The 12,239-nt window shown below is 35.0% G+C and overlaps 2 protein-coding genes across 3 annotated transcripts; both read right to left on the bottom strand.

Moving 5' to 3' along the window:
• Positions 1-458: 458 nt before the first annotated feature.
• Positions 459-7,430, bottom strand: LOC126708591 (uncharacterized). Of its 2 annotated transcripts, none has more exons than XM_050408389.1 (15): positions 7,273-7,430; positions 6,747-7,101; positions 5,718-6,488; positions 5,511-5,629; positions 5,311-5,431; positions 5,123-5,221; positions 4,695-4,988; positions 4,515-4,622; positions 3,420-3,491; positions 3,078-3,164; positions 2,730-2,801; positions 2,539-2,628; positions 1,694-1,801; positions 957-1,025; positions 459-813 (listed from the first exon to the last, which is right to left on the bottom strand). In XM_050408389.1, exons 2-15 carry the CDS (start codon positions 6,996-6,998, stop codon positions 739-741), a joined length of 2,337 nt encoding a protein of 778 aa, XP_050264346.1. In that variant the 5' UTR covers positions 6,999-7,101; positions 7,273-7,430; the 3' UTR covers positions 459-738. The 2 variants fall into 2 exon arrangements, with proteins under 2 accessions (XP_050264346.1, XP_050264345.1); XM_050408388.1 differs by having other exon boundaries at positions 5,511-5,638.
• Positions 7,431-9,689: 2,259 nt separating this feature from the next.
• Positions 9,690-11,365, bottom strand: LOC126709133 (LIM domain-containing protein WLIM2b-like). The gene is made up of 5 exons (XM_050409239.1): positions 11,139-11,365; positions 10,835-10,934; positions 10,705-10,727; positions 10,510-10,599; positions 9,690-10,171 (listed from the first exon to the last, which is right to left on the bottom strand). The coding sequence occupies exons 1-5, from the start codon at positions 11,271-11,273 to the stop codon at positions 9,899-9,901; spliced, it is 621 nt and encodes a 206-aa protein (XP_050265196.1). The 5' UTR covers positions 11,274-11,365; the 3' UTR covers positions 9,690-9,898.
• Between the last annotated feature and the right edge of the window lie 874 nt (positions 11,366-12,239).

The following is a 12,239-nucleotide window of genomic DNA, read 5'->3' on the forward strand; positions in this document are numbered from 1 at the left end:
AGATAAAGTTTTTAGGGTGTAAAATAGAATTATTTTGACATTTCAGATGCTAATGCTCTTATGTACAGAGAGAACATTAAGGCCAAGAATCTTATAGCTTAGTAACATTAAGAGAGAGAGAGAGAGAGAGAGAGAGAGAGAGAGAGAGAGAGAGCATTATTATAGCAACAAATTTGTATAAGGACATTCCCATTTCTATCTTCTTAATAAGGACATTCCCATTCCCATCTTCTTAAATAAACAAAGGTTCCATATCACTGCTAGATATATTCATTAAGTACGGATTGCTATGAGTTTGTGTAAGGGTTCAAAGATTTAAAATTAAGAGATTTGAAGACAATTACTAATGTAAATTGCTTGATATAAATTTAATAACACTTGATCATGTGAGCTTTGGAGTTCTTGCAATTTTGCTTAAATAGAATTAGGAACACTTGTTATAGATTTGAAATGATATCTCACACCTAATTATTTCGAATTCACATATCAATAAAGAAGTAATGGTATAACTGACATACTGGATCAAAATAAGAACGATTATATATTTATAATTTTACATTAAAACTTGAAAGAATTTACAGAAATTTGCCTCTATAAATGAAAAAGAAAATTCTGACCCTTTTTTGCGTTGTAAATGATTTCCCCGTAATATTTTTCCTCTGGATTTCCCAAGATGACTCCCAGAGTCATATGTGCATTCCCCAATGAAATTTACAATCACCAGAGAGTGACAAACAACTATTCCACCTTGTTGGTACACGTTAGGATTGCAGATTTCATCTCTTCCTTACCCAGTGATGTTTGAACTATCACCTGCTCAAAATAGAGCACAGAAGGATGAGAATATTTAAGTTTTGCAAGATCAAATTTCTGGATAATGGAGGAAAGAGATGGGAGCTTGAGTAATCTAGTTCTGTTGGACAGCAGCCAAACAAGAAAAATTCTGAAATATTTACCTCTCGTACTTTGTTTCCAGATCTAGCAAGTAGCTTGTACTGATTCTCAAACATGGATGCCATATACACCTGCACCAGACGATAAATGAGACATTTTATGAATCGAGTCTAACACAAAAAGGCCAAAAATATTCGGCGAAATAATAAACAGAAATTTTAGGTTAGTATAAGCTGGATGGGGATGGTAAAGTGTTGTTTACAGTTTCCTTCATATATCATTAAGAAGATATAACCGATGGCTTGGACCAAACCAGAAGTAGTTTGTTTAGATGTTCAGTAGTGAAGGTGCCAATGAGTTCTAGCCAACTGGCACTTCCTATCCTTATAAGTGTGAGGATGAGGTCGTGAGTTCAAGACCCATCGGAGTATGTTATGTAGGTTATGTGACAAGACAGGCTATCCTTGGTATTGCCAGTATAGTCAAAAGAACCAGAACATGTAACAAGTAGGAGAATGCACCTATGATTATCTTATTGACTTATTCACACAGTGAGCATTCCAACGACCTCTTTCGCATCCATATGTAGGATTTTAAACCTTCACTTAATCCCAATAAATAGTGGCACAAACTCAAATTTACTAAACATATTGCAAAAGATTCATTAGCCAAAAATGTAATCAGTGACAACAAATTGTGAACTGGCACTTCTTGAAGCAAATATCTTCTTTTTAAAAAATTTATCACTTATTAAATATTTTCCCCATCGCATTGTATCTTGGAATCTAGATCTTTGTACCTGAAATGTTGGAGCTAAACCTGGGCTCAAGAAAAAACGGCCTTTTGATGCAGACTGGATCCCTTCAATCTGTTGCAATTCTTTGATAAGAGTATCCACATCAGCCCACTGCTCAAAATACCAAATATAAATCACATGGTAAGGATAAGACATGGTAAAACCAAGTACAGAATATTCCAATTATACAATAGTGCTATATAAAAATAAAATGTTCTCGTTTTTTTTTTTCCTAAATCACTAAAGTAATTTTGTTAGAGAAACTATTTTGATTGTTATGCACTTTTCCTAAGTAATGTAATATAAAGTGAATTTTGAAAAAAACTTTTCATTTTTTTTTTCCTAAATCACTTAAGTAATTTTGTTAGAGAAACTATTTTGATTGTTATGCACTTTTCATGAGTAATGTAATATAAAGTGAATTTTGAAAAAACTTTTCAGTTAACTCTTTCATTATTTATATGTTAAACCAATGAAATGACATCAAAATTGCTTGCAACAGCACCAAGTAAGATGGTAAATTTAAAAATTGTCTTAGCAGCAAGCCACAGAAAAGTTCCTATAAAAATTTAACTCATCATAAATTTGGTTGCATTACTACTAGGACTAAACCTTAGTCCTGATTGACTTGGGCCAAAAACTAATTATTAAACTACAAAAATAACCTTGGCTCTAGAAGATAAAATAAAATAATAATAACCTAATTAGTTTAGAAGACCTAAAATAAAATCCAATGGACTAATAGTATAGACAATCAACTTCTAAAATTAAATAAAATTGTCTTTGCATCAATGCTCCTACTCATAGGGCACTTGAAAAAGAATCCTACTAAGGGTGAAAACAATAACCTCAGTTTCTGCTTGGGCTGCTTGTAATCTCCCATCCAAGGGATCACGACCACCAACCACAGACTCCAAGGTCTCAATCAATGGATCTGGCTGCAACAGAAAAGAATTTGTTTTGGTATATAATTTATACATTTTCATAAACTGAAATAGCAATTCAAACATAGAGAAGACAAAAAAAAATTATTAGTTACCGTAATCTCCTTCAATGACAAAAAAATGCGTTCAAGTGTAAAATCCAATTGGTGAACTTTTGCCTCCACGACCTGAGACCAGAAAGATTTTCTTTCAAATCCAAACAAATTAGAGAAGACGTAGCCAGAACTACGGAGAATATATAAAGTGATCTTTGCCTTATGTAAAGCACTGAAACGAGATGACAAATAAGAAAGACACATAACGATTGACAGGAAGATATACAACATTATACCCAGTCAAGATTCATCAAATGAAACCAAAATACCAGAATTCGTCTCAGTAACATAGAGTGAAATGAAAACACTTCATTTGTTATAGCTTGATCCTTCAGTAAAGTACTATACCTGACCAATTTTGAAATATGATACAGGGTCCAGAGTGGCATCCCATGATACTTCTGTCTGATGAATTAATGCAGGCACTTCTTCAACCTGCACTAGTAAAGTTAAGTAAAAAATTTGATAAAAGAGAATCTGCCAAGAACTCCATACCTCAAAGTCATAGTTCTATGTTTAGAAGTAGGGGTTGTAACCCATTTAAAAAGTATGACAAAGCAGGTAGCTCAAAACCACACAACATGGTATTTCAACATGTTAACCAACATCCCTTCTGTGTTTAAAAGCTCATTACAAACTGCAATATTAATGATTTGAAGAAACAGGAGCAGCAAACCTTTGACTAATTACCTCCACAAAAATACCAAAATAAGTAATCTTCTTGATGCAACATTTCACAACGTCCCCCACTTGAAGTTTAGCCTGTTACAAGAAATGGCACAAGATTGTGATAACTCAAATTCATAAGAAGTTATAATAATAAACTAGCTTCTTAAAATACAGCAGAGTAACACAGATGTCCATTTAGAAAAAAAAAATGCGAAGGATATGTCATGTTGAGCTTGAAAGGTTCAATTTTCCATCAAGCTTCTAGCCAGAAAAGTAAACCCCTTTAGTATGCTTTTAGGTACTAAAAGATACTATCACACTTCCTACCAACAACAGGGGTGCAGAACAATAAACTCTCAAAGGGGCTTAGGGTTTGGAAACCAAAAGGAAAAAAATAAGGATCTAAACCTAGGAATCAACACTTGGGGTTGCTTGGAGTCAACTCCAAACGTAGAGAGAATAATAAGAACCAAGGAGTCAGCGCCTAAGGTTGTTTGGAAGCAGTACCTAGGGTTGCTTGGAATTAGCACCAAGTGGGAAAGAAAAATAAAACCTTGGCTTTAGCACCAAGCATTGGAAGAATGATAGGAACCTAGATACTGACACCTAGGTTTGTTGGAAGTCAACACCGAGCACTAAAAGAAACTTCCAACCCAATTTTATTAATCAATGATCAGCCATTTACAACAGTTAATTTTGGGGTCTTTAAATAGGATACCTAAATTACATCTTGGAGGGAAAGGAAATAACTGTAACCTAATAATGAAAGGAAATGACTCGTAATCATCTACATTAAATATGAAAATAAATGCAAACAAAATTAAATCCTAAAAAGTCTAAGCATATATTTATATGTTCATAAAATACTATATTTTACCAGCACCCTTTGCATGCTAAAATATGAAAAGAAAAAACATGAAAAACTAAAGTTTAATAAACCTTAAATTTCATATGATGGATATAGTTATTGCTGCCACAATGTGATAGTTTTTTAAAAGCACTAAAAAAGAGTGAGTATTTTCTTTTTTGATAGGTAACTTAAAGAGCAAGTGTACAAACACAACAAGGACAAACAAAAGAATACAAGAAATGTCACTGCTGGAGATATCCCCTAACCATGAGAATTTTCTTTTTCTCAACCAGCTCTTCTTTCTCTTTTGGCCTTGCTGAAAATATAAGCTTTCTAGATCTTCTTTCTGCCAACATCACATTTACTTTGAGTCTCTGCAAGTACAAAGTTGATCAATATCCACAATAAAATAGTCAAGTTTCAACATCAAATCAATTTTTCCAAACCTGGCCCACAAATGACGACAAGAATTTGATTTTCTCTTGATCATAAACTCTAAGAAGATCTTCCAACTTCATATCTGCTGATATTTCTCCCCCGATTTTTAGATCAACTTCTTGATCTAAGCTCAAGTTAAGTGTCTTGTTTGCTACATCATAACTTCCAATAATTCCTAAATTTTGTCTATACATTGATGGGTCTACGCCCTTCTGTCTCAACCATGACTCAAAAGCTAAGAACTTCCACTTGGCGGCAAGATTTCGGTATGGCAAAAACCCTACCAATGAACCAAAAGATACCTGCAAAATGGTCCAATCAGATTCAAAAAGGTAATACAAAATGGAAATTATTAACTTGTAAATGAGTATTGCAAAGGAGAAGCAAGCAGCTTATACTAAAACTTATTTTTGATTGCTGGCTAAAGTACACTTACAACAAAACCTCTGGTGCTACAGCTTATTAATTCCACTTCTCCCCTATTTCCTGTCTTAACCAGATCTTCTGCCTTAGTCCAATCAGTTTCTCCACTTTCCTACAAATGAAACACATACAATGAACACCAAGGACCATCTCACACCATTGCTCAAATAAAACAAAACTATACAATGAAATTAATCTAACCTCCAAAGGTGATGTAGCAACAAGATTGTTTAACTCAACAGCATCACCATCACCTTTAGAATTCACAAAAACTGTCTCTTCTCTATTAGACTTTTGTGTTCTTTTCACAGACTGGTTTAATCTATAATAAAGCAACCTGCTTATGAAAAGAAAACTAGCAACAAAAGAAATCAACAAATCAAAAGAATGACTTCAACTACCTTTTTGGTTTTCCTTGTAGTGCAGCTTCCGTGGACAACTTGACTCTGGAATCAACTGCATAGGTATCACTCAAAGCAGTAATCTCCTGACTGGACCCCATATCACTCAGCTTGAGTGACTGTAATCCCTAAAAGGCCAAGCAAAATGTTAATGTTGACAATTTCAACTAATTAAAATTGTAAAATGCAATATAGAGCAATACCTACAACAAAGTCATTGTCTTGTTTGCTTCCATTTGAAATTAAGCCATCCATGATCTCCTCATAATTGTTCTTTGTTGTGTTGGCAGTTGCAGTAAATTCTGATAAGCCTGACAAAGCATTCTCTTCAATATCATCCTGGACTGTAACTTCTACACTCCTAAATTGCTCTCTATTATTCTCAAGATTTGTGTTGACACTCATAGGTTCAGGCTTTTTTAACAGTGCAAAATCACTAACTTTGTCATTTGCTTCTTCTCTCCTCATCTTTGATTCAAGATCATCAACTACTTTGTCATCCACATTACCACAGGGCTCTTGTTTCTTCTCAATAGATTGATTGACAGTTACTGGCTCTGGCTTCCTCAATAGCGTCATGTCACTAAATCTATCTTTCACTTGTCCATTCCCCATTTTCAATGACAAATTCGGTTTAATCCTCAACCTTGATGGCTTTTCTCCAACATCATCCTCATTAAACACGGTTGGTTTTCTCAAGATAACATTAGGAATACTACTTTTTTTACTACCCACTGCCTTCCCAACTGGTTTACTTGGTTTTTTCATCTCCATCGGCTTATCATCAGCTTTAAATGCGAATCCTTTCTTTGGCACAGGTCGAACCAAATCCAAACCATCCAAAGAACTGGAAGTCTGCACTTCCTTCGACCCGTCAAACGGAACCTCCTTAATTTCCACTAACTTACCCTTTTTCTTATAAAATTTTTTCTCAATTTCAAGATACGAAGCATCTGGGTTTGCTTTCCTACCCATTATCTGAATCACCAAAACATACAATTTTCAATATAAAATGACTAAAACTACAAGCAAACGCTACACACAAATAATTAGAATAAACAATACATAATCCAAAAAGAACAAAATACAACAACTTTGCAGTGAACTACGGCTATGTAGTGAACAAAATACATGTGGGTTTGCTTTTCTACACCATTATCTGAAGCACCAACTTTGTCATTGTCATTGTGCATGTGTATGTGTATGTGTATGTAAATAATAGAGAAAGAGGGAAACCTTAGCAAGAGTGAGTTTGGGGTCCTCGCCAAGCAACTGACCGAAATTGAGCTCCATTTGGTCCAGGCGATCGAGTTTAGGATTTTTGGGAGTGTCTCCTTCTTTAGAAGCTGAAACTATGAATTTTCCATTCTGGGATTTTCGAGTTAAAGAGATGGTTCTGGTTCTGGCTGTGGCTGTGGCTGTGGATGAAAATGAATGGATAATACGGGTAAAGAAGGTGTTGTTGGTGAGACCAATTAGACCGTCCATTCTTTCTGAGTGTGGTGTTCATCAGACGGTGGTTGCGTCCAAAATGAAATGCATAGCTGTGTCAGTCTGTGAGTGTGAGTGTTTAAGGAGGAGCTTGGGAGTTGTGGATTGGGTGAGAAGGGGAATGGGATTCGGATTCGGATTCGGATACGGATACGGATACGGATAGATAGAAATAGAACGACTAGGGAGGAGTAGGGAGGGGGAAAGAGAATTGGGGCACTCTATTTCTATTTGGGGGAAAGCCACGTGGCATTATATCATTCGATTAGAGTTGTTAAACTCCGTAGATCCGTAGAATACTACTAGAGTTTTTTTTCTTTTTTTTGGGGACCAAACCTTAAAGCATTGCACGGTCTAAAACTACCTCAAAACCGATGAGATAAGGTGATGCGCAATGAGAGTTTTGGGCAAACTGCACTTCCTACTAGTGTGGAATGACGGGCTTTGCCCTTACGATTTTTACATAATAATATATAAATATATAATAATTATAAATAAATAAATAAATAACAAAGAAATATAGAAATAAAGTAGTTCTTCTTCTTTTTCCCTGCAAAAGTTTCACTCAAGCTCGAGTGTACAACATATGATCTCAACATCTTTCACAGATACATGAAAATGCTATTTAGTTTAGCAAAAAACATGAACATGCTATTTATACTTTTTTTTTTTTTTCAATAATTTAATACTAGTTACAATGGAACTCCAGATTTCTTTATTAGAAACATAAAAAATGTGTTAGACCAATCAAGCTTTTATAGCTGCTCTGATGTGCCTTTTCTTTCCCCATTAGTTACTTGATAATTAATTATATGATTTGTTAAAATTGAAGAAAATATTATGAAATTGATGTTAAGATGCAAAGAACAAAAGTAGGAGAAAAGGGAGAACACGAGGATTATGTACTTCAACCTAATGATCTACATCCACAACTACATTTTTAGTATGTGATCAAGTGTGTTACAATAATTCCTTCAAAAAAAAAAAAATTGTGCTGCAATGATGAACCCTAAGTAGCGTATTTATGGTAATTAAGGGTTAGCCTAATATAAGCCTACAATATACATGGGTCTCTAGGGCTCTTACACAAACACATAATAACCTATATCTTTATCATGAGAGAGAGAGAGAGAGAGAGAGAGATTAATTTATGTCAAGAAGAAAAAAACTATTGTCGAATAAAAGTTGTACTCAATACATAAAGTTCCAAAATTGTGTCATGTTACACCTGGTGTAACTTTAAGTAATATTACGCCATCCAATATTTTTTAATTAAATGAAATTGACATGCATGTTAAGAGCATATAAAACATGCAATTCAACAATGAGATTTTCAAAATATGAATTTAATAACAAGTTATTAGGTGGTGTAATATTGCTTAGTTATATCAGGTGTAACTCAAACTCAACCTTATATGCGTGTATAGATATATAATTGGATTAACTAATAGAAGAAAAGGGATTTAAATCTTTGTTCACTAAAGTAGAATATGAAAGTTCAAATATGTGTATATACACTCTTGAACGTTTAGACCCCCAAATTACAACTTAACCAATTCAAGCATTATGTCAAAACAACAAGTGTGCAGAAACTTAACATAAGCTAATATATGGAATTGGATAAACTATCTATGCCAAATTAAAAACACAACCCACAGCAGTTAATAAAAATGCAAAGATAAAGAGGAAGGAATATGCAAACACAAAGACAACACGCGATGTGTTATCGAAGAGGAAACCGAAGCCCTCGGCGTAAAACCTCTTCGCCGCCCTCCAAGCGGTAAACAATCCACTAGAAAATATAGTCGGGATACATGGACAGCAATAGACTCTCCAAGCCTAATCTACCTAGTGCACCTAAGCCCTCCAAGCTTCTTGCTCCAACGAGGTTGCGCTGAACCTTTTTCTTTTCTAACTTCCCGGATTCCGCTACTAGACCGTAGCATCAACCAATGAAGATTAGTTCCTTCCTAACTGCTTCCCAGAAATCCAAACATCTCTCTCACAGTGATGATTATGGTGAGATCAAGGTTTGGTAAAATGCCTCTCAAGGATTTGACAATGGAGAGGAAGAGAGTTGAGAAATTTGAAGAGACTCTAATGTATAGATTGTGGGTGAATCAATCTTGTTTTTCTTTAGGGTTTCTCTCTCAAAATTCTCTCTTGAAGCTCTCTTACATTTGTGGGTAAAAGGGGTATTTATACTGGAGTGTGAGAGAAATGTAAAACGTCAGGTTTTACAAAACAGGGGTGGCTCGCGGCTTGACTAAGTCGTGAGATCCAGTCACGAGATAACCGTATGGTCAGTTGTCCTGTTTTGTCCTGTAGTGCTCCAGTTAGCATGACTGTTCACCTTCCGGCATGCTTGGCACGTGTGCTGCGTCTGGCGGCTTGCAGCCGCGAGTCACCCGCGAGGCCAAGCCGCGAGTCTTTGTTTTCTTGCACACTCTTGAGCAAACTTCACTCTATCTCACTCACTACCCTTACAACAAACCCACCTAAATACAGGGTTACTAAATGCTGAAATACAAGCAAATTTGGCACGGAATAAAGCCAATTAGATAGTTGAATAAATTCAACCTTACAGAATACACAATGTTATTACAAGATCTCGGAGATATGAATGACTTATGAAGCAATAAATTAATTTAATTCATTACAAGATCTTTGAGTCCTTTCCACAAACCATTTAAATGCCCCGTCAAGGGGGCAAAAAGAAAAAAGCAAAACAAACAAAACAAAACTTAGTTACAAACACAGATGAGCCAATCACACAAGAACTTCTTCATGACGCACTGTGCTAAATGGGCAGTGCCAAACCCAAATCACATGGCGTAGTGTCCCTGGAGAAATGAGAACAAGAAGGAAGTTGATGACACTAATGGTGCACATTTTTACTATTGCTGGTCCTGTCGAGGTTCTGCTTCTGGTACTGTTGATAGTTTTGTTTTTTCCTCATGTTTCACTTCAGGTAACACTGCTCCATTTTTTTTCAGTGAAGCAGTTTTGGTTAGATGATTGTAGCTTCCCTTCTCCTTGAACAATTGAGAAAAGTGGTGCTTGCAGTACAGAAATCCATCCAAAGAAGCATAGGATGATTGTGTAAGGAAACAGCGACCATGAGCACACCTGAAGCATGACTTGTGATAAAAATCTCCCTCAATAGTCACCTATTACAAATTTTGTTCAACTTGATTAGTCTTTCAGCCCACCATGTCATTTATAAAATCTATATTAAACCTGCAATTTGAAGCTTTCTGTAAGCTATTACAAAAAAGGTTCTTTTAGTTGTTACAAAGCAATAAAAATAAAATTACAATTGAATTTCAAATCACTTGGTGCTATGTGTACAAAATCAAATGTTCTAATATATACATGTGTGTGCAATGGTGCAATATATGCGTGTGTGTGTGAGTGTGAGACTGAGTGCATATGATGCCTTTGTAGATGGATAAAATAAAAGGTATGGCTGTGAACCAGGAATAGTAAAAGACAAGGACAGGATTACTTTCTCCAGCGGGTATACTGTTTTTTTGCAAACTGCACATTTCTCTTGTGTCCCAGAAAACATGGAGGAGAGCTTGCTAGGCGTACGATTCTGTAGAAAATAAGAAAAGAATGTTCATAAGTTATGAAGAAACATACTAATTAAACATATTTCAGAGAACTGAGACTAAATGAAATAGATAGAAGTTGTACTTACCAGATCATTTTGTGGCCTTCCAGCTGATTATCCATGATGGAAAATAACACATTGTTAGCCTCAAACTGGAAAATAAAAGGACTATATATAATGCCAATGGTATAAGAATTAAAGGCGAAATTGATCTTACATGTCTGGAATTTTTTAGTGAAACTACCAGTCTCCTTGAAGAGTTGCTCGAAATGAGGCTTGCAGTATAAGACTCCATCCATGGAGGAGTATCTGCTCATCTGTAATTAAGACAAATGTCACCGAACACGAATGCCTCAAAATCTAGCCAAGTTCTCATTCTCAAATCTTTGTTAACCATTTAAGCTTTGGTCACCCCCCCCCCCCAAAAAAAAAAAAAAGAAATTAAATCTTCTTTTCCCTAATTTCCATGTAACAAAAATGAAAAGGAAAAACAAAATTGAGAAAAAAAAAATGTAGCATACCGCTAGAATTCCATTACAGTGACTGCATTTAAAGCAGGTCTTATGATAAGGAACACCATCAGCTGTAAACAATTCTATGACATGAACAGTCTTGTCGCAAGCCTTGCATTTCTGCAGAGTCCCACTGAATGCCATCTTTTTTGTTGTGCAGTATACAAAACTAACAACAGAACTTTGATCTGTTTATGTTAAATAAATATTTGCAAAGATGGCCATTCAGCAAGAAATCATAGGAGTTCTAATCTCAATTCAGTTTTTGAGATTGAAACGAATTCGCACATCCAGATCATCGCTAACGACCTTTTCTTGCGAATGTCAAAGGTAGATATCAAAGGTCCAAAATGAAATGGAACAATGTGCGGCAAAGGTTCCATATGGAGTACAGGTGATAACAGGTCCATTCCTTTTGGAGCATACAGATTTTAGTGCTCTAATACAATAGGAGATGTAAAATAGTCTGACCAGGTCCTTCAGACATTGTCTAGATAGAATTAAGGATAAAATGTAACAACCTTCCTCTATTTATATGGAACTTAATTAAGTTAGTTACTATATCTTGGTCATATGCCAATCATCAGTATTCATAGGTAAGAGTTTGAGACTTGTGGATTATGCGGTTAATCAATTAGGAATTATTAGATACTCTCGCAGCGTTGAGTAGATGATTTGCTAATCTTGGCTCTTTTGAACGTGCATGGATTAATGTGGTACATTAATACAAATCATTTATATAGAATTAGATATTCATGTAAGGGTTGTTTTGTAATTGAGTTTTTGGATGACTGATATTGACATTTCCTATTGACAAATGATGCTGTAGATATCAAAATTTTATGATGTATTTATAACCGTCTGATTGTTCATGATAAAATATTTGTGATCAAATTAATTTTAAATTAAAACAAAAAATTAATCTCAAATTGATGATGTGGATGTTGGTGAATGAAATCAAGCCACGTGACAACATCAAATGAAGAAAGCTATATGGCAACGTCAGAAGAAAAGACCTATATGGAAAGTTCTTATTAAATGAAAGACCAAATTAATTCATAATTAATTCTCAATAAATGTTAAGAGAAAATTCCCAAATTAAATACTATT

The sequence above is a fragment of the Quercus robur genome, chromosome 12 (assembly GCF_932294415.1).
Source record: "Quercus robur chromosome 12, dhQueRobu3.1, whole genome shotgun sequence".
Lineage (NCBI taxonomy): Eukaryota > Viridiplantae > Streptophyta > Magnoliopsida > Fagales > Fagaceae > Quercus > Quercus robur.